Source organism: Amblyomma americanum, chromosome 4 (assembly GCF_052857255.1).
Source record: "Amblyomma americanum isolate KBUSLIRL-KWMA chromosome 4, ASM5285725v1, whole genome shotgun sequence".
NCBI classification, from domain to species: Eukaryota; Metazoa; Arthropoda; class Arachnida; order Ixodida; family Ixodidae; genus Amblyomma; species Amblyomma americanum.
In genome coordinates this window covers 100141030-100158667 of record NC_135500.1, presented here as the reverse complement: position 1 = coordinate 100158667, position 17638 = coordinate 100141030, and the positions used below count along the sequence as shown (strand labels likewise).

General features: G+C 46.7%; 1 protein-coding gene across 1 annotated transcript in view; it reads right to left on the bottom strand.

Annotated features, from left to right (window-relative positions):
• The window catches only part of LOC144129714 (apical endosomal glycoprotein-like), a 210625-nt gene that overhangs the window by 141304 nt on the left and 51683 nt on the right, over positions 1–17638 (bottom strand). Inside the window, exon 11 of the mRNA XM_077663811.1 lies at positions 90–201. Within this exon, the coding sequence (XP_077519937.1) occupies positions 90–201 (112 nt within the window). The remainder of the gene's footprint in view (positions 1–89; positions 202–17638) is intronic.

Genomic DNA, 17638 nt, shown 5'->3' with positions numbered 1-17638 from the left:
CCTACTCTACGATTGCGGTGAGTTATATAGATCGGAACTAATGTGCAAACATCGAGAGGTAAGTTGAGAAAGAAAATTCTGTGGCTCACGTTCCATTTCCTTATAGAGTTGATATGCAAAAGATGCACATTCCACCAGTCTCCTTCGGAACGTGAAGTGGCCGTGAACAGTGGGTCTCCCAGCCCCGTAGGTTCTGTGAGCCTGCATAACAAACACGTGCTCTTTGCGAAAGCACTAATGTCAAGTTCCACTGGTCGATTCCTAGCAGCTTTCCTGAAAAGAACGTCTTGCTTGGCAAGTTGGCCACTGTACATCTTTGGTTACAGGAGTGGAAACAGAAACACCACAAGGCAGAAAGACGGGACGGAGCGACTTGCTCCGCGGCTGCGAATGTGCATTCCACTAGTCGATTCGGATCGCGCTCGCGAGTTCCTCTGGTGCTACCCTCTCCGCTGCGGAGTTCTCCCGCTTGATCCACCGAGAAGCGGCAGAACTTCGTGGGTGCGAAACCATTACTTCCGGAATGGCCAGCTTTCTCCCCCTGTTTTTAGCGTGGTTTGAGACATCGCTGGTTAACTCCGGACGCTCGTTTATATTCAGACGTCATCGTCGAAACGAAGAGTGGCGCTTCTCGCCCCAATTAATTCCGAAAGTGGTTGAAGGAGCCCTGACACCAGCGCCAGTCACAATAGCGAAATGCATGTTCTAGTTTTACGGCAAAAAAAGCCAATCGTCACATATTCTGCCTTGGCTACTTACCTCCCTCTCTACATTTATTTCAGCAGCAAAAAAGGCAAAGCAGAAACCGCATGTATGAATACAGACTTTTACGCTTGTACAAATTCTCGCGTTCCAGCTTCCGGCCAATTATAGAAATCACTGTTTCATTACAGCACCATTACAATTACATTCTAAACACACGGAAAAATAAACATGGTTCATACCCCATCTTCACACCAATTACGAGCTGCAGTTTTTGCGTCAGACTCTTCCCTCCGTTTTAAACAAGTACCAACAACACATCAACTATAAAAATCTTTTTGAACTACAACAGCTCTTTTCCAACTTATAATCCAGATCTTGTTCCGGTGTGCCTTTTCCTGCAGGTTTTTTTTTTGCGTTCTGCATGGTGATGTCTTTTTATTGTAAATTATTTCAGCCCTAAATTTTTCCTGCGATTATTTACTCTTCTGCTGTTGTTCTCTTGTGATCTTTCGCCCCCTTTCTTTTAAAGCAGCACTATTTCATATTTACTTTTTTGCAGCTGTCGTCTCTGCTACCTGATAAGGATTGCCTGGGCCTCGTCAAGCTCTTCGACTACAACTTTTAGCCTAGGCGACCCACGAGATATTTTGATAAATAAAGATGAATGCCTGGTCTTTCTTTTGGGGCATTTATTAAAAGAATGTTTCTTGAATTACCGCGCAAATGGTCGAACAATCACCAGCTACATCGCAGATATGCAGAACAAGCGATAAGTACACATGCGAAGTGCATGCACTCATTCACAAAGTTCAGCCGTGATTGTCATTGAGCATTGGGCGTGGCAAAATCAGGCGCATCTCAAAAGCTAAGTGCAAGATACGACTAAACTGCGTCTTCAGCGTTAATCATCGTCAAGCTAGTCAAGCGAAAATTTGCATACGGATGTCAAGCCCAACTTCCGGAACCGTTAGGACGGATGCTTGGGCGAGTTGGTATGCCATGTTCAAGAAGAACAGCGCGAAAAGACAAGGACCACAGGATGATACACAAAGACCGGAACCGGTCGCTCACGCTAGCTTCCGTCGCACTGCTTGTTGGAGCATGCTTGTGTATCGCTGGCCGATCAGGATTGGGACGCCTTGTGCTAAATCCGGGATCGCTCTCGCGCGGATTTAGTTACCCGCTCCGAATCGACGAGTGGAGTCCCCAATAAAACAGCGAACGCTTCCATCAAATTCTACTGCTGTGGCATGTTGTCTTCATAACTAGCAGAACGACGAAATGTGGCTGGCGGATCACATGTATCAGCACCTTCTGCGAGTTCTTTGTGCAGCGCTTTTCGTAGAACACGTTTTAATGCCAGCAGCTTCGCGCCACAGATCGGTAAAAAAAATCTAAGTTCGTGTGTCCTGTCCACACGCACTCGTAGACTTTCGTACTTACGGCTGTAAGCATCATTGTGAGAATTTTTCGAGCTCAATGTTTTGTCCAATCGAGAAGTTAAGCAGATGCCTGCGTATATAAGCTCCCACCTTGCAGTACTAGTGATTTTGTTCACGCCCTCAAAGCCTCTCTTCGAAGAGTTCCTGCACTGCCTTCCATCACCTCCCCTTCTATCTACTGCATGCTCTTCGTTGAACAAAGCTGCTGCACCAGCTGTGAGCTGGTAGCCAGAATTGTGCTCATTTATATGTGTGGCCGAAACATCGCTGAGCGGGGCACTGGCACTAGCATAAGGCACCGCTGCGCAATGTCAGTGCACCTTGAAGAACCGCAAGGGGCCGAAATTATCCAGAGCCCTTCAATATGGCGTCCCTCATAGCCTGAGTCGCTTTGCGACGTTAAAACCTGATAACCCATAACACCAAACATTTTTTATTCTAGCCTGGCCAGCGCTTTTGTTTTCTTAGCTCTTTGTGGGCTACAGCGTCACTCCATTTTTTCCCCTACTTCCCTTTAGCCCATCGCCGCCCTCCGTTATGTGCGTCTACTGGTCATTTCGATTTGCGACCTCGAGCGAACATCATCATCACGATGGCTTGCGGTGGGATTTGAGTAAAGGCTCGCGCTGTAGAAAAAAAAAGCAAACCTCACCACCTGCCCCTGCGCCTGTGTAAAGCGAGATTAAGCCAGAGCTACTTGCAGTGCTGAATGCATGGGTCGCTGCGCCATGGACTGGCGCTCTCTATAGTCAGTGGCGCAGAGAGCGCCGGCACTTGTTAACGCCGCTGCGACGGAAAAACCATAAAAGATGCAGTACAGGGGAATACGTCCTGGGCATCTTTCGAAGCACTGGAAGCTCAGAGGGAAGGTCTAAAAAATACAAGAAGGACTAGAAAGCATAGGAAGGGCTAGAAAACTAACCATTAACTAGGCACTAAATAAGGACGGATAAATAAATAATAATTTTACACCGGATGTAAAAGGCATTGATGGTAGAAACTGGGCGAATTGTATGGAAACGGAGCAGAGTGCAGAACTATGTAAAAAAAAAAGGCAGACCAGGAAGGAACCGCTTTATGATAACTTACGAGGCAGTTCCCCTCTGTTTGAAGCTAGATCAGGATGTCTTAGAACACGGTGCTACGAAACGAAATTTCGTCAAGACGACACATCGGCAGTGTGTGGTAAATAGGCAGAAACAATTGAACATCTTATACCCGAATGTAGTGATATCCATCAGGATGTCGATGCAGGCACAGTAACTTTTCCTGAGGCCCTAGAGTTTAGAGATAACAATGGTCATGTAAATGAATCGGCAGTGGAAGTTAGCACAAAACGATTGTAAGATTGGTGACTCTAAAACATAGACGTGTTGTGAGACAAGAAGTGTAGGCATAAAAATATTTTTTTTAAATGGCGAATTTAAAGACCAGTCTATTGCACCGTTAGACAGATATAAATAAAAAAATCCGAGCATGGTGGCAACTGCCACACCTCCGTTTCAAGGGGACGTTCCTTCCTTCCTTCCATCTATCCATTCATTCGTCCGTCCGTCCGTCCATCCATCCCTCCGTCCGTCCATCCATCCATCCATCCGTCCTTCCATCCGTCCGTCCGTCCGTACGTCCGTACGTCCATCCGTCCGTCCGTCCGTCCCTCCGTCCCTCCGTCCGTCCATCCATCCATCCATCCATCCATCCATCCATCCGTCCGTCCGTCCGTCCGTCCGTCCGCCCGTCCATCAGCTCTAAAATGATGTTTCCGCTAGCTATTCCTGCATTTTGCTATTTGCACAAAAAGTGTAAACATTTTTTTTTGTGCTTGTCGTCCGTGGCAATACGCGTTTTCCGCATGCATAGATGCGTTGCCTTTCTATACCAGGGTTCCGAAAGGACCCAGGCTAATTAAACATTTATTTCCCAATCAAAGGCTTCGAACAAACACGGAGGCCCAAGCATAGCAAACCATTTTTACGTCGTGAGCCGCTATGCGGAGCGAACCTCGAGCAGTCGCGTGGATGAAGCCCATTCAATATCGCCGATCAAAGCGGCCCAGGGGAGGAGAGAAAGATGAGACAATGAATGCAGGAACGGCAATGGGACAAAGGGAAGAGGTAGTGGCGGAAAATTGAGGGATGCTGTTGCCAACGGAGAGATTATAAGAACAGTTAGACGCAGAGATCCCATCGCCGCTCAGTGTCGAAGCCACGAAATTCATCGGCCATATCGGCCTGTCTAATTGGTCCAGTGTTTCTCTCTCCCCCTGGCCAGTTGAACTTGGGAAGCGAAGTGTTAAGTGAGTGAGAGCTCAGCCAGTGTTCTTTCTGCGGGTGGCAGGAGCAACAGAATAACAAACCCAAAAACCATAGTGGGAGGATGGTGCAGCAACTGCTCATTATTACACATATTTGGTTTCGAATTTACGACGGTTTAAAGTGTCAAATCGGCTCAGGCTATGAGGGACGCCGTAGTGAACAGCTGCGATGATTGCGACCGCCTGAGATTCTTTAACGTAAACTGACATCAAACAGTACACGCGCCTGTAGCAGGACGCCTCCATTGAAATGCAACCGCTGCGGCCAGGATTAGCACTCGCGTCTTTCGGGCCAGCAGCCGAGCGTCGTAACCATTCAGCCATTCTGGGGGTTTATTACCCTTGTATTGGTCCCCTTAGGAGAACGGTAAAAAGATATACGCATCAAAGACAGAGTTACTTCGAGCTAGCAGAGGTTTGCGGAGCTTACAACAATACAAAATATATGAAAAGAATGCTTGTCGCGCTTCTGCACGATAGGCTTGCCATTCGAAAAGCACCAGGTGCGCTCATCCACGCACCAGACGCCAATCGATGGCATAGCCGGACCGAGGAACAGCTGGCGGAGAAGCCCTCGCCGCAGCTAGAACAACGAGAACGAGTAGAGGGAGAACCTTGAACTTCCGGGAATGCCATCTACAAAAAGGTTCGCTCTAGGAGAGCCGCGCTGCAGCGAGAGCATAGGAAGCGTTAACAGGAACTATCCCCCGCTGCCAATGCCCAGCTACCGCCTAAGGTCGATTGCTTAACTGGGGAGTTGGTTAATTAACATATTTTTAAAGCAATCGCTTTAAGAAAGGCTCCGTTCAGCGTAAAATCCGGCGGCGTGGTTTGCACCTGTGAGCGAAAAAATTCCGATTGCTTGAACAAGTAACTACGTCACACGTGATCCGGCGTATTTGAAAAGTGATTAAAACATTATACTCGCCGCGGTGGCTCAGTGGTTAGGGCGCTCGGCTACTGATCCGTAGTTCCCGGGTTCGAACCCGACCGCGGCGGCTGAGTTTTTATGGAGGCAAAACGCTAAGGCGCCCGTGTGCTGCGCGATGTCACTGCAAGTTAAAGATCCCCAAGTGGTCGAAAATTATTCTGAAGCCCTCCACTACGACACCTCTTTCTTCCTTTCTTCTTTCACTCCCTCCTTTATTCCTTCCCTTATGGCGCGGTTCAGGTGTCCAAGGATATATGAGACAGATACTGCGGCATATTTCTTTCCCCAAAAAACAATTATCATTTAACAAAACTTCAGAAAACTGGTGATTTGGAATGTCGAAACATAACTCAAAGATCATTAAGCACATGCAAGCCTATAAAAAAACTAACTGTGTTCAACAGAACATTGAGTTAGTCGAGAACCGAATCCCTGAGACACGCTACCACTAGGTCGCGAGGCGCTTTCTTTTTGCTCATTAGATGGGAATACAAGACAGATAGGCTTGTATAGCCTTTCTTAACCAGGCTGCACTCATCGAACCCGTCATACATAGTCACACCAGCATCCTGCTAGTTTGTATACGTTTTGTTGGTGGGACTTCATGTGTGTGTCCTGTGGTCTTTCACATACTATGCAAACACTGTCTGTATCTCCGTGGGCAAGAGGAGATGCTGACGGCACCCATTAACCCTATCACCCTTAAAAGCGGTGCTTAAGTGTCCCACAGATTTTTATTTCAGCAGTGTCTTGCACAACCTTTGTCCGTAAAGTTCCGAGACTGAGTTCATTTAAAGAGATGCGTTTAACATTGAAATCATTCGTGCAGCACCCCTTCGAAATAGTCTCCCTTGCCGGCTATACAAAGCTTTCAACGCTTCTTGAGACCTTGGCAACAGTTGGAAAACGCTTATTTTGGCAGGACTGCCAACTCCTTTGTCGTGGCGCTTTGAATGGCCTCCACGCTTCCCATCCAGCGACCGTTTAGGGCTCTATTCACACGAATAAACAGGAAAAAATAGCACGAAGAGAGGTCAGGCGAGTATGGCGGATGGGAAAGTACAGTAATGATGTGCTTGGCGAGAAATTTTGTCACACGGAGAGCAGTGTGCGGACTTGCGTTATCGTGGACAAGGCATCATTGCCCAGATGCCCATAAGTCTGGGCGATGACATCGCAGTGCATCCCGCATGTGTTGGAGAACGCGGATGTAAATCTCCTGATTCACGGTCTGCCCTTGTGGGATGACCTCGTGTTGTATGACACCTCTATCATCGAAAAAAACTATCAGCATCGTCTTTGCTTTGGTCTTCTGTCGACGCACCTTTCTCGACGCCGGAGAGCTTGTGGACCGCCAATCTGCGCTCTTCCTCTTTCTTTGAGGATCGTATAGAGAACACCACGTTTGATCTTCACGAATGATGCTGTCGACGAATGCAGCATCCTTCTCTGCTTCGGAGAGCTAATCAGCGCTCACTGATGTTCGCATGTCCTTCTGGTCCTGTGTGAGGGAGTGCGGCACAAGTCTGGCTTTCAGCTTTCGTTTCCCCAAGTTCTCACGCAAAATTTGCTGGAACATATTGCCTTACTAATGTCGAGAGCATCTGATAGCATGCGGACTGTTATAGAGCGGTCTTGCTATACGTTTTCCCTTATCACAGCCACGTTGTTACATTCCATGATGTTGAAGGGAGCCCCTGCCTAGTGTCGTCTTCCACCTACGTTCTCCCCGAAAAGAACCTCATGTGTCACTCGAAAACTCGCGCCCGCGATAATGCCTCTTTGCCGTAAATGTCACACTGAGCTCATACATGTGTGTGGCTGTCTTGCCAAGCTTCACGCAGAATTTTATGCTTGAGTGCTATTCGAAGTGGATGTACATCTCCCTACACTCACTCACAGTAGAATGCGCAGACGACAAGTGACAACGTGTTTTTCTGCATGTAGTTCCATCTAGCGGCTGCCACAGCATTTAACATAAATAGCTGACGTTAGCCCGAAAACATGTCCTACGCATACGCACCAACATTTATTTTGGGGAATCATTTCTAGAGAAGAAAATAAATGAGTCGAGAAACTTTACGGACAGAGATTCTATTTTTCCCGCAATAGCTGTCAGCAAATGAGAGACGAGAATTTGTTGAACATTTGGTTACGCTTAGACATGCGGAACCCTTTTTATTTTTACAGGTGACCTAATATACCGCGAATCATTTTTACCGGAAAACGCTAGCCGCTAAAAACCTATTCTATTCAAATTTTTACAAAGAATCTAAACAGCAATGATACGCGGCATGCAAACGGCATGTCCCGAATTCGCCACACGGCGCATTGCACTCTCAACACCATCTCAGTAACGTAAGAAAGTTGTGGATCCTTCTATGACGGCTGATGGATGGTGTTAGACTTAGTCTGGTTTCGGCTAGACCCCTGCTTCGAGATGGCTAACGCCCTTAAACTCCATCGCAGCTTTTGGGAATGGAAGAGCCTCTACCGAAATCCACTTCTCTTCCACGTGCTCATCGCATCTGCTGTCCCTCAGAAATTTCGGTTCCATACGTGTCGCCACGCTTAACTGCTTCTTGTTTTCGTGATGATCTAGGAGGTTCGAATTTCTAACGATGTTTGACGCGGCGTAAGGTTTGCCCACTCCCGTTCGGCTTTAGCGCCGTGGTTGGCTTTCATTTTGTACGCTTACGCAAGGCTGGTTTTGACGACATACGCTAGCTTTTGTATCTTCTGACCCCTGCAGGCTCATTACATGAGCATGCATGTTGTTCGGATGCCGCCTAGTATTTGAAAGGACCGAAAGAACGGATGAATAATAAAGACGACCATTTAGTTTTTACGGAGAAGTATATAGCGTTTAGAAGAGAATAGAAGGCATCCTGGCTATGCGCGAAGTATAGGAGGTGTCGAGAAAACAAACTTCTCTGTTTATACGCGCGTTGGCAAGAATGTCGCTCGTGGCCGCCGCGCTGGCTCAGTGGCCATCATGTTCGGCTGGTGACCTGGAAGACACGGCTTCGATCCCTGCCGTGGCGGTCACATTTTGATGAAGGCGAAATCCAAGAGGCCCGTGTACTAATAATAATAAATGATAATTGGTTTTGGGGGGAAAGGAAATGGCACAGTATCTGTTTCATATATCGTTGGACAGCTGAACCGCGCCGTAAGGGAAGCGATAAAGGCGGGAGTGAAAGAAGAAAGGAAGAGAGAGGTGCCGTAGTGGAGGGCTCCGGAATAATTTCGGCCACCTGGGGATCTTTATCGTGCACTGACATCGCACAGCACACGGGCGCCTTACCGTTTTTCCTCCATAAAAACGCAGCCGCCGCGGTCAGGTTCGAACCCGGGAACTCCGGATCAGTAGTCGAGCGCCCTAACCACTGAGCCACCGCGGCGGGGCTCTAGTGTACTGCGCGATGTCAATATACGTTAACAGCCCCAGGTGGTCGAAATTATCCGGAGCCCGTGTACTGCGCGATGTCAATACACGTTAACAGCCCCAGGTGGTCGAAATTATCCGGAGCCCTCTACTATGAGGTCCCTCGTAGGCTGAGTCGCTTTGGTATGTTAAACAGGGTATAACTAAACCAAAATTATTGTCTGCTCATCGTGCTTTAGTGATGATATTTTCATATTTTTGATACCATTTGGATGGAAGTAATCCGACAGGTCCCGCTTGTGTTTCGGCTTCAGCTGTGGATTTAGCTACGGAGTTAGATTCGGAGTTTATAAGCATCATCACAACACGAGGGAATGGGGCTGAGCAGTCGTACTTGATAACATTTTCAGTACGTCGCAGTATCTGAAAAGTACGCACCCGCATGGAGTCGCATTGCTTTCATAACTGGACATATTCTCCACAGCACTTACTGGCTGAGCACGTGGATAAAACTTTTTTCTGACAGCATAAGTATAGGGGAATCTTTTAACGAGAGATTGTAATGCCTAACTCTTCAAAGCGGAAGACGAGGCTGGTTTCTTTGCTATAATTAAAACCCCGACAGGAAGATGACTAGCGTTGAAAAATGCTTGCACTGGTGTCTCACGTAACTCGGTGCGCACCCGAACTGCGCCATAAGGGAAGGAATAAACGAGGGAGTGAAGGAAGAGGTGCCATTGTGGAGGACTCCGGAATAATTTCGACCACCTGGAGATCTTCGCAACGTGCCTTTGCGTTACGCCTCTATCGAAAGGCTGCAGTCGCGGCCGGATTCGAAACCTGGAAATTCGGCTCCGTAGCCGAGCGCCCTAACCACTGAGCCGCCGTGGCTGGTCATGCTGCGTCCACGGAGAGCGAAATAAGGAAGCTATGGTAAAGCTTACTAAACATACAAGAGCGGCTGGATGTGTGGCGCTCGGAGTCACACTCTGGTGGAACCACGGTCAAGACGACGCCGGCTGCGACCACCGCCACCATTAGGACAGGAATGTCGAGGAGTTAAAGGAGTTGGATGATAGGAGGAAAGTTACGAGTGGGTTTATTTGCATTTTTACAAGCGTCAGGATCAAAAGAGGAAATCTCTTTGAATAGAGGATGATTTTCACTGCGCTCGCTGCCGAGTTTTAAATCATTCCTCGTCCCTAAATTCCCCAGGTTGAGGACGCCCTCGCTGGGGCGGGAGTGGCCTGAAACTCTCGCTTGCGCGCACAAACTCACAACCCCGAACTTAAGTACACGCCCCGTCACATGTAGAGCCCGAGAGAGAGGACGACGCCGTCGGGGTCACGCCGACTGCGGTAGGTGATGTCATCTGGCCAGCCGAAGGTTCCCACTGGCGGCCGACACCTGTTCTTCACTAGATGGCAACCGACGCGCATCACCAGAACGCAAGGTCGGGAAGAGAAGCCAGAAGGGGTTCGTTGTCCGTAGATTAGCTTTCGATGGCTGGGGACGATTACCGGCAGCCCTCCGCGGTGCTAGAACGCCGAATAGCCACCAGAAACGAGTCTCTTGTGTTGCACGGCATAGTAACTGCAATTCGGGAAGATAACAGCCGCTTTCTCGCCGCGGCGGCGTCGGAGACTTCGGAAAGGGGTCCGGTTGGGCTCAGACTGCAGCCATCCGCTCTTTCGGGTGCCACACTCCGATCGGGCAAAGCTCGGTAATTGACCACTTCGGAAAGTTGCGCGCGCCCCCTAGGCGACCGCCGCAAATCAGGCTGGGAATTGTGAGCGATGTTGCCGGGCAGGATCCGCCGCAGGAGTGGTACGCTATGGACGCCGCACAACAGTAGGTAAACAAAAAAAACGTTTTTTTTAGAATGTTAGTACTTTAGTTGCACGTTTGCGCCGCGCAAGTGATCTTTACATTGCCGTAAAACTTTTTTGTGCTTATGCAGCCGACGCTAAGAGCGCGAAGCGAGTATTTTCGCACGTAAGCTCACGAGAAGCACGCACATGTGCCAACGTCTCGCGCTCGCAGCTTGTGGTGCATTGCGACACCGTTGTCAGCGTTTTATAGCTATGCTGCAGAACGCACGAGCGCGATCCTACGGCTAGCAGGCCTGTTTTGCTGGTGAGCACGCGCTAACAGTGCATTTGTTACTAGTTGTCCATCGCGAACCTTCCAAGTTTGGGCGGCTGTCACGGCGGCAGGCACAGTACGAAGCGTATAGTACACTCATGTTTGTTACAACAGTGCAACACCCTGTTGTGAAATTAATGTGTGCGCTGTATTTCAGCAAAATACTGCGTCATCGAGCACAGCCCATTCAGTTTTTTGTTTACAGCGTGCTATTTATTCTACAGACGAGTCTGAAACAAGTACATCGTCGAAAGAAACGGACAGAGCATGCGTTCAACAATGTACATCTTCCAAGAAATAAGTAGTTTATTTGGAGCTTAGCTTGTTCCAGCGCACTTTCTTGTCTATAGTATTGTCTAAATAGCACGCATAAAGTACGAAGCAGAACCAACAAGCTCTTTTATTAGCACTGTCACATTCTGTGTAGCTGAGCATAGATCGCGATACATAAAGCAGTTGCTGTTTGTGCCATATTCAAAAAGTTTGACAGTTTGTACTATCTCGGTCGCAGTGTCCATTTCTTACTACCGTTGAGTTCAGACACACGCAACCAAAATATGAACGTGCACCGGTGGCTATAAGTAACGCGAACGCAGTCGAAAAAAACTGTGGCGGATGTTTTGGCTAACCTGAAAAACATGGACGCACCAGTACCTTGTACTAGAGCGGCCTCAGAGTATTAGGTTAGCTAGTGGTTTACAGAGCCCGTCCTTGTGTAACATTCTTTACGGCAGCGCGTAGTAAATGAAACGGGTTCAGCGTTGCTTTTCAAGCATGCTTGCCACAAGTGACGAAGACACAATTTACGAATACTCTTTTATTTCAAGATCGCATTGGTGATCCTGTGATCAGCTCTGTTTGCTTCCATGCTCTGTTTATATGTGGAGTGCCAGAGAAAAAATTTGGACACTTGCTTATACCCATACTGTAGGTACCACTACGAGCCACTCATAATGCACTTCCTCGTCAAGCAAGTTTACCGACAGGACCATGGACAAAGCCGTTAAAAGACGTGCCGGATGGTTTCTCAGAGCAAGAATCTTGGCAGATTAGAATGCACATGATGCTCAGAACCATACTGTAAGCGGATACAGGATGCTTAAATCAGAGAATGTTCACAGTGTTCTTATTTGCAAGGGTGACGGGGCCACTTTTGTTAAAGCAACCGTGGAGGCATTGTTCTTTTGGCAAAATTATATAACACTGCTGCTGTGCTTTCGTCAAATGGAACTGTGCTTGAAGGAATCTGCAACTGCAGGGCTGGAGCTGCAGGTGTTTGCAAACATGTAGTTGCATTACTATGGTTTGTACTAGGCCTGAAGCGCTCTGGGGCAGCCTACGTGCGAGACACGCAGTCGTGTACAGACAAACAGGAGAGCATGAGGTACTGGGGCTAAGAAGGCCAACGTGAACACAAGCGAGTTCTCAAAACTACGTCTTGTGAAACATATGCCAATGAAAGCTGCCAGGCATCTGACTCAACAAACAACAGGTTCTCTGAGAGTGACAGAAGACCATATTAAGAGAATGCATCAGACAGAGAAAAATATTCCAAACGCCATGTTATGCAAGACGCTGGAGAACAACCACTTTCTGCCAATACTAGTGAAAAGAACACTTCAAGAAGAGGCTCTTAACCAGACGTCAATCAGGTTATCGGTGCAAGCCCTGTGGGTTGAACATGTGCCAAATGGGTACAAGTTCGGCTCCTGTGAGCTTACTTTAGAAGATTCATGGGCCCTTGAGCACGCGACTAGGATGCTGAGTGGCTCTACAACATGGAACTTCGAGAGATCCAAGCGCCTGACTGCTTTACATTTCAGAGATGTGGTGTCACGGCAGAAGCCAGCTGACGAGTTTTTCGAGAGGCTAGTCGAGTCTAGCCAGATGCAGACAAATACATGGCTGATGGTTTAAGGAATGAGTATGCAGCCATGCAGCGTTACACAGAGAAGACAAAAGTGCGAGTTAAGATGTACTGTCATGGGTTGCGCGTCAACCCTGGTGTTTCTGCTCTTGGCAATCGGCGCCTGGCCGTGTTGTAAAGGAGGGAGGAGATTTTGATCTCCTTGAAGTTAAGAGCCTCTCAGCTGCCAAGGAAGGGGCTGATGAATCAGAAAATGCTGTGAATAAGGCATCCAACATAAAAAATGGAATTCTTAAATCAACAAACAAGTACTTTTACTAGGCCCGGGGGCAAATTGCTTACACTGGACTCTCCCGGTGTGATTTCGTGGCTTATAATAGCACAGACTGCACTTTTCGGAGGATCACTTTTGTCAGCTCGCTTTGTATTTCATAAATGCTGCCACGTATTCTGGAATGTTACAAGAACTACCAAGAGCCCTGCGCTTGTGTTAATTCCAATGACTTATTTCAGTTACATTGGTCTGCAGGACAAAGATGCTCGGACTCATAACATGCTTTGGCATGTCTTCATACACATATTTGCTTTCTAAATATCTTGCATTGGATTAGTCTCCATGAAGAAAAGTGTTTTTCTTCAATATCATTATGACCTTGTTCATGTGTTGCCACCACCTATTTAAATGTGTGTGCAACTAATCGGTGTGCAAAAAGCACCACACTTCTTGCTGCCCAGTTATTGAACACATACATAATGCACTATTAGTCCCAGGAACCTGGGCAGCTACATACTTCAACATTTCCTATACATGATCTATACATGACACTGGTCTGTGTAAGGCAAAATCTTTGAAACCAAAATCTTTGAAAAGTGACAAGTGTGTTCTCCGTCGTGTAGGTACTCTTATACTCAATACGACTTGTAACATGCGTGGAGTGAACCAACGAAGGCTTCTTCATTACAGTGAATCAATGTTCCGTCATGGAGAGCGCCAAAGATGCACATTCAGTATACTTTTATCTGTGCTCTGAGGGGTTACTGCACAAGCTTCGAGCAGCACTGGGCTTCTGTTTTGAGGACAAAGGTCAAACCTGCCGCATTTCGAGTATTGCAGCTGATATTCACTGCGATAGCATTGATTTATCTAAGTTCTTCATCAAGGTTTTCATGCTGAACATTACATGAGAGTTGGTAAAAAAACTATCAGATTTCATTGGCATGAAATACTCGCATACATATACAATTTTTTTACATATACAGTACACACATATACAAATATACGATACATGGCAAATTTTTTTTTAATAGGAGCATGTCATTAACAAATGTAAAAATAACGAAGTGAAATCTACTTCACAGATTTCATTCCCAAAAGTTAAGACAATCTGTGGTAGAAAAGACAATGGCTGCCAACACCAACTTTCCATCTTGTCTGTGTAGCTCAGCAATGAGACTGGTTATTTTGTGTCAAGTCATTACTCAGATACAGTACTGCCACATTCTATGCTCAAATCATTTGCACAAACCTGACAAAGAAATAATGTATTTCAGCCCTCTATAGCCTATACTTCAGACATATACCCCTGTCACACGGGCATTTCGAGGGCCCTCGAACCGATAGTCTATCGACTCAAAGGCGATCGAGCGCTGCTACACGGGCAGTTTCAATGGCGATCGAGTCAATAGCCTATCGAGTCAACGGAGTAGCGCAGAACTCCATCGAGATTTCGAGGGCCTTCGAGCGCTGCCCAAGGTTGCTAGCGTTGCTTCGAGCGGCGCCAAGCGCACTTTCGTACACGACACAATCACGGTACAAAAGCATGAACAAACATTATTCGTATAAAGTTTAATGCAAGCAGTCTGTAAAATTATTTTTAAATTATATTAGACTGGTTTAGCGCATTAAGCGCATTATTTTGCGTTGCAGTCTTTGCGTTGCTTGCGTACTTTGCGTTGACAACAAGGCGGCACCCTGCACGCCCGCTTCACAGCGATAACAGCTTCGTCGCTAATGCCTCAAAGCAATATCGTGTTCTAAGCTGTTGTATTCGCCTTCGATTTGCCCATTCTTACCTTCGCATAAAGTTTCAAGCGACAAATAGCTCTTGTTTTTCAGATATCATAGCAATTTCCCAGGTCTTAAGCCTGACGAAGCAGCGCTCCGATGCAGTTGGACTGCCTTGGTTTTGGCTCGTCTTGTATTAGAGTGGCTACAGCAGTGTCTGCACATGTCCGTCGCGTCGTGCAATTAAAAGGGTTTTGAACGACTTTCGCGTATGCGTGTATTTCAGCATTTAGTATACATTTATCAAATATTTTTATTATTTTTGCAAAATCCAAAGGCGATTGTGGCGCCACACATCCGTGGCGTAAGACACGAGAACCATTTCAATGGCCATTGAGATTTGCCGTGTAGCAGCGACGAGTTCGATGGCGATTGAGAATCTCGAAGACCCTCGACCCGAGGATGATTGAAACTGGCCGTGTGACAGGGGTATTACTTCAGAAGAGCAAGAAATGCTGCTCTAGTCTGCGGTACATGAAGTGGTGCCCTTAACCAAAGTTAAATGCCTTGTACTGCCGCAGGGGATTCTCAATCTGCGTTCTGTAGAACTCTCCAGTTTCATGGAACACTTCCTAGAATACCCAAGCACCTATGTTTATGCATGTCTTCATCCGCCTTAGCCAGTTATTTTGGGAATAATGCTGTAGCTGCTTATTGTTGTCTCCCTATACAGCCAGTCATAACTGAATTTAAGCATTTGTTCAAGTGCTGTGCAGCTTGCATGCCCCTTTTAGATATGTCGGCCGGAATCCTTTAAAGTCTCGGCCGCAGCGGTTGAATTAGAGGCCCGTGTACTGTGCGATGTCAGTGCACGTTAAACAACGCCAGGTGGTCGATATCTCCGCAGCCGTTCAATATGGCGTCCCTAATAGCCTAAGTCGCTTTGGGACGTTCAAACCCCATAAACCAAATCTTTTCAAGACAGGCTCCGTGACCGAAACTGGCCAAAACACAAATGAAACATATTAGAATCCGACTGCATTTCAGCCAAATAAAGTTGGTCTTTCTTCAAGTGAGAAGGCTAAAAAGTTTGAGCACCCCTGCATTACAGTAAACTATGCACAACGTACAAAACATCAAAGACACCACCATCGCTCATTGGTTTAGCATTGGTTCATGCATGAAATTATTGAGATAGTAACAATTTTTTTTTATATCTTGTACAGCTTCTCTGCCATAACATTAGGAAAGACAGCACAGAGTATTCCGAAGTTTTTAACTTCCCTGATGGCACACTCAACATGGATTCGCAAACTGCATATCTGCCGTGTTGCTAATTCATATGCCAGTGACAGCTGCGTGCGGCCATTCAACGTAGGTGGCATGTTTAATTTGACTCCAAGCTGACGGAGGTCATCTTCAATTAGGAATCCTCTAACCACCATTACACTGTCATCATCCTCGAGTAACTCATACAGGCCACTGTGTCTTGTGATTTCTCGATCAGAATATCTTCCAGAAGCAATATTAGACACGGAAAAAACGAAGCCGTTTGGAGTGATGCCAATGAGTCCTTTTGCGGTGTATTTCCTTTCTACGAGCTTAAAGTGTAGCTTTATGTGTTGTCAGACGGGTTCTCGATAAACATTTCTGTGCAGTCCAGCACAATGCGTGTAGATTGGAAAATTTTATGGCATCAACAGGTCCACTGTGTTATGTGATGGCCACACTGGTATCTTGATTAGCATTTCATACAAAGAATTAACCGAAAATGTGTACATAGCACTCACGGTCGACAGAGACAATTTCAGGCGATATGCCAAATACTGCTCTAGTAAGCCAACCCTGAGCCTGCAAAGCAGTGCAATGAGCGGTTCTTTCATTGTCAGTGCTGGTAACTTGCCAACGCCCGTTTTTAGCGTCTGGTACATGCCTTCAACATGTTCCACAAACGGATCAAAATTTTCGATGGAGTTAAAGCCCGTATAAAACACGAGTCGCTACTCATCTGAAATAATATCATGAACTTTGGAGACAGAATCTCATAGTTTTAGTTTCTCTTTAAGCGCCTCAACTTTCACATTGTGCAACTGAGACTTCAGATCCTCAGTTTCTTTCTGGAGCACAGATTTCTCTTTGCGGAGCAAGCTATTTTCATACTCGGGGTTTTCACAATGTTCGAGAAGGTGGTTTAGTTTTCTTAGTGTGGCAGCAGATGCTGCGTCTGAAGGCACCATGGAGTAGAAGTGGTCAGCACCTGAAAAAAAAATGAAATGCTTATTGGTGTTCGAACACTTACGCTCTGCTTTAATGCACATTTCAGGTTTTTAAATAGTCACTTCAGCCTACTGTGGCTGTTCTGAACCTTTGCTCCCGGTTTACATTGATATACAGACAACAAAGAACCAGTATGCCAAAGCCATAGAGCCCAACTTTATGTCACTCCACTGATCCCCCTGCGCAAGCAGCTTACAAACCAGCAAGCCCAGATCAGTACTATCCAGTTATACTTCTAAACCTCATGAGCTGTTTGTGCCCCTCCTGGGCATGCAGTTCGACGACGTTGCCGCTTGTGCTACAAGCGTAATGATCTGGAATCGCCAATCATGCTGCATGACCGCATCTGTAGTGAACTGAAATCCATAAATACAAGGTTTCATGCACCCAGCATGCCCGCCAAATTTGCACTAAATTTGGATAGCCTGACTTTTTTGTTGTTTCTCCAAGCTGGGGTAAATGGAATAATACCGAGGTGAAAGAAATGAAATGGGTAAGTTACACAATATGTGCACTGGTGGAAGAGGTACCGCTTTTATCAGAAAAATCACTGCAGTAATAACA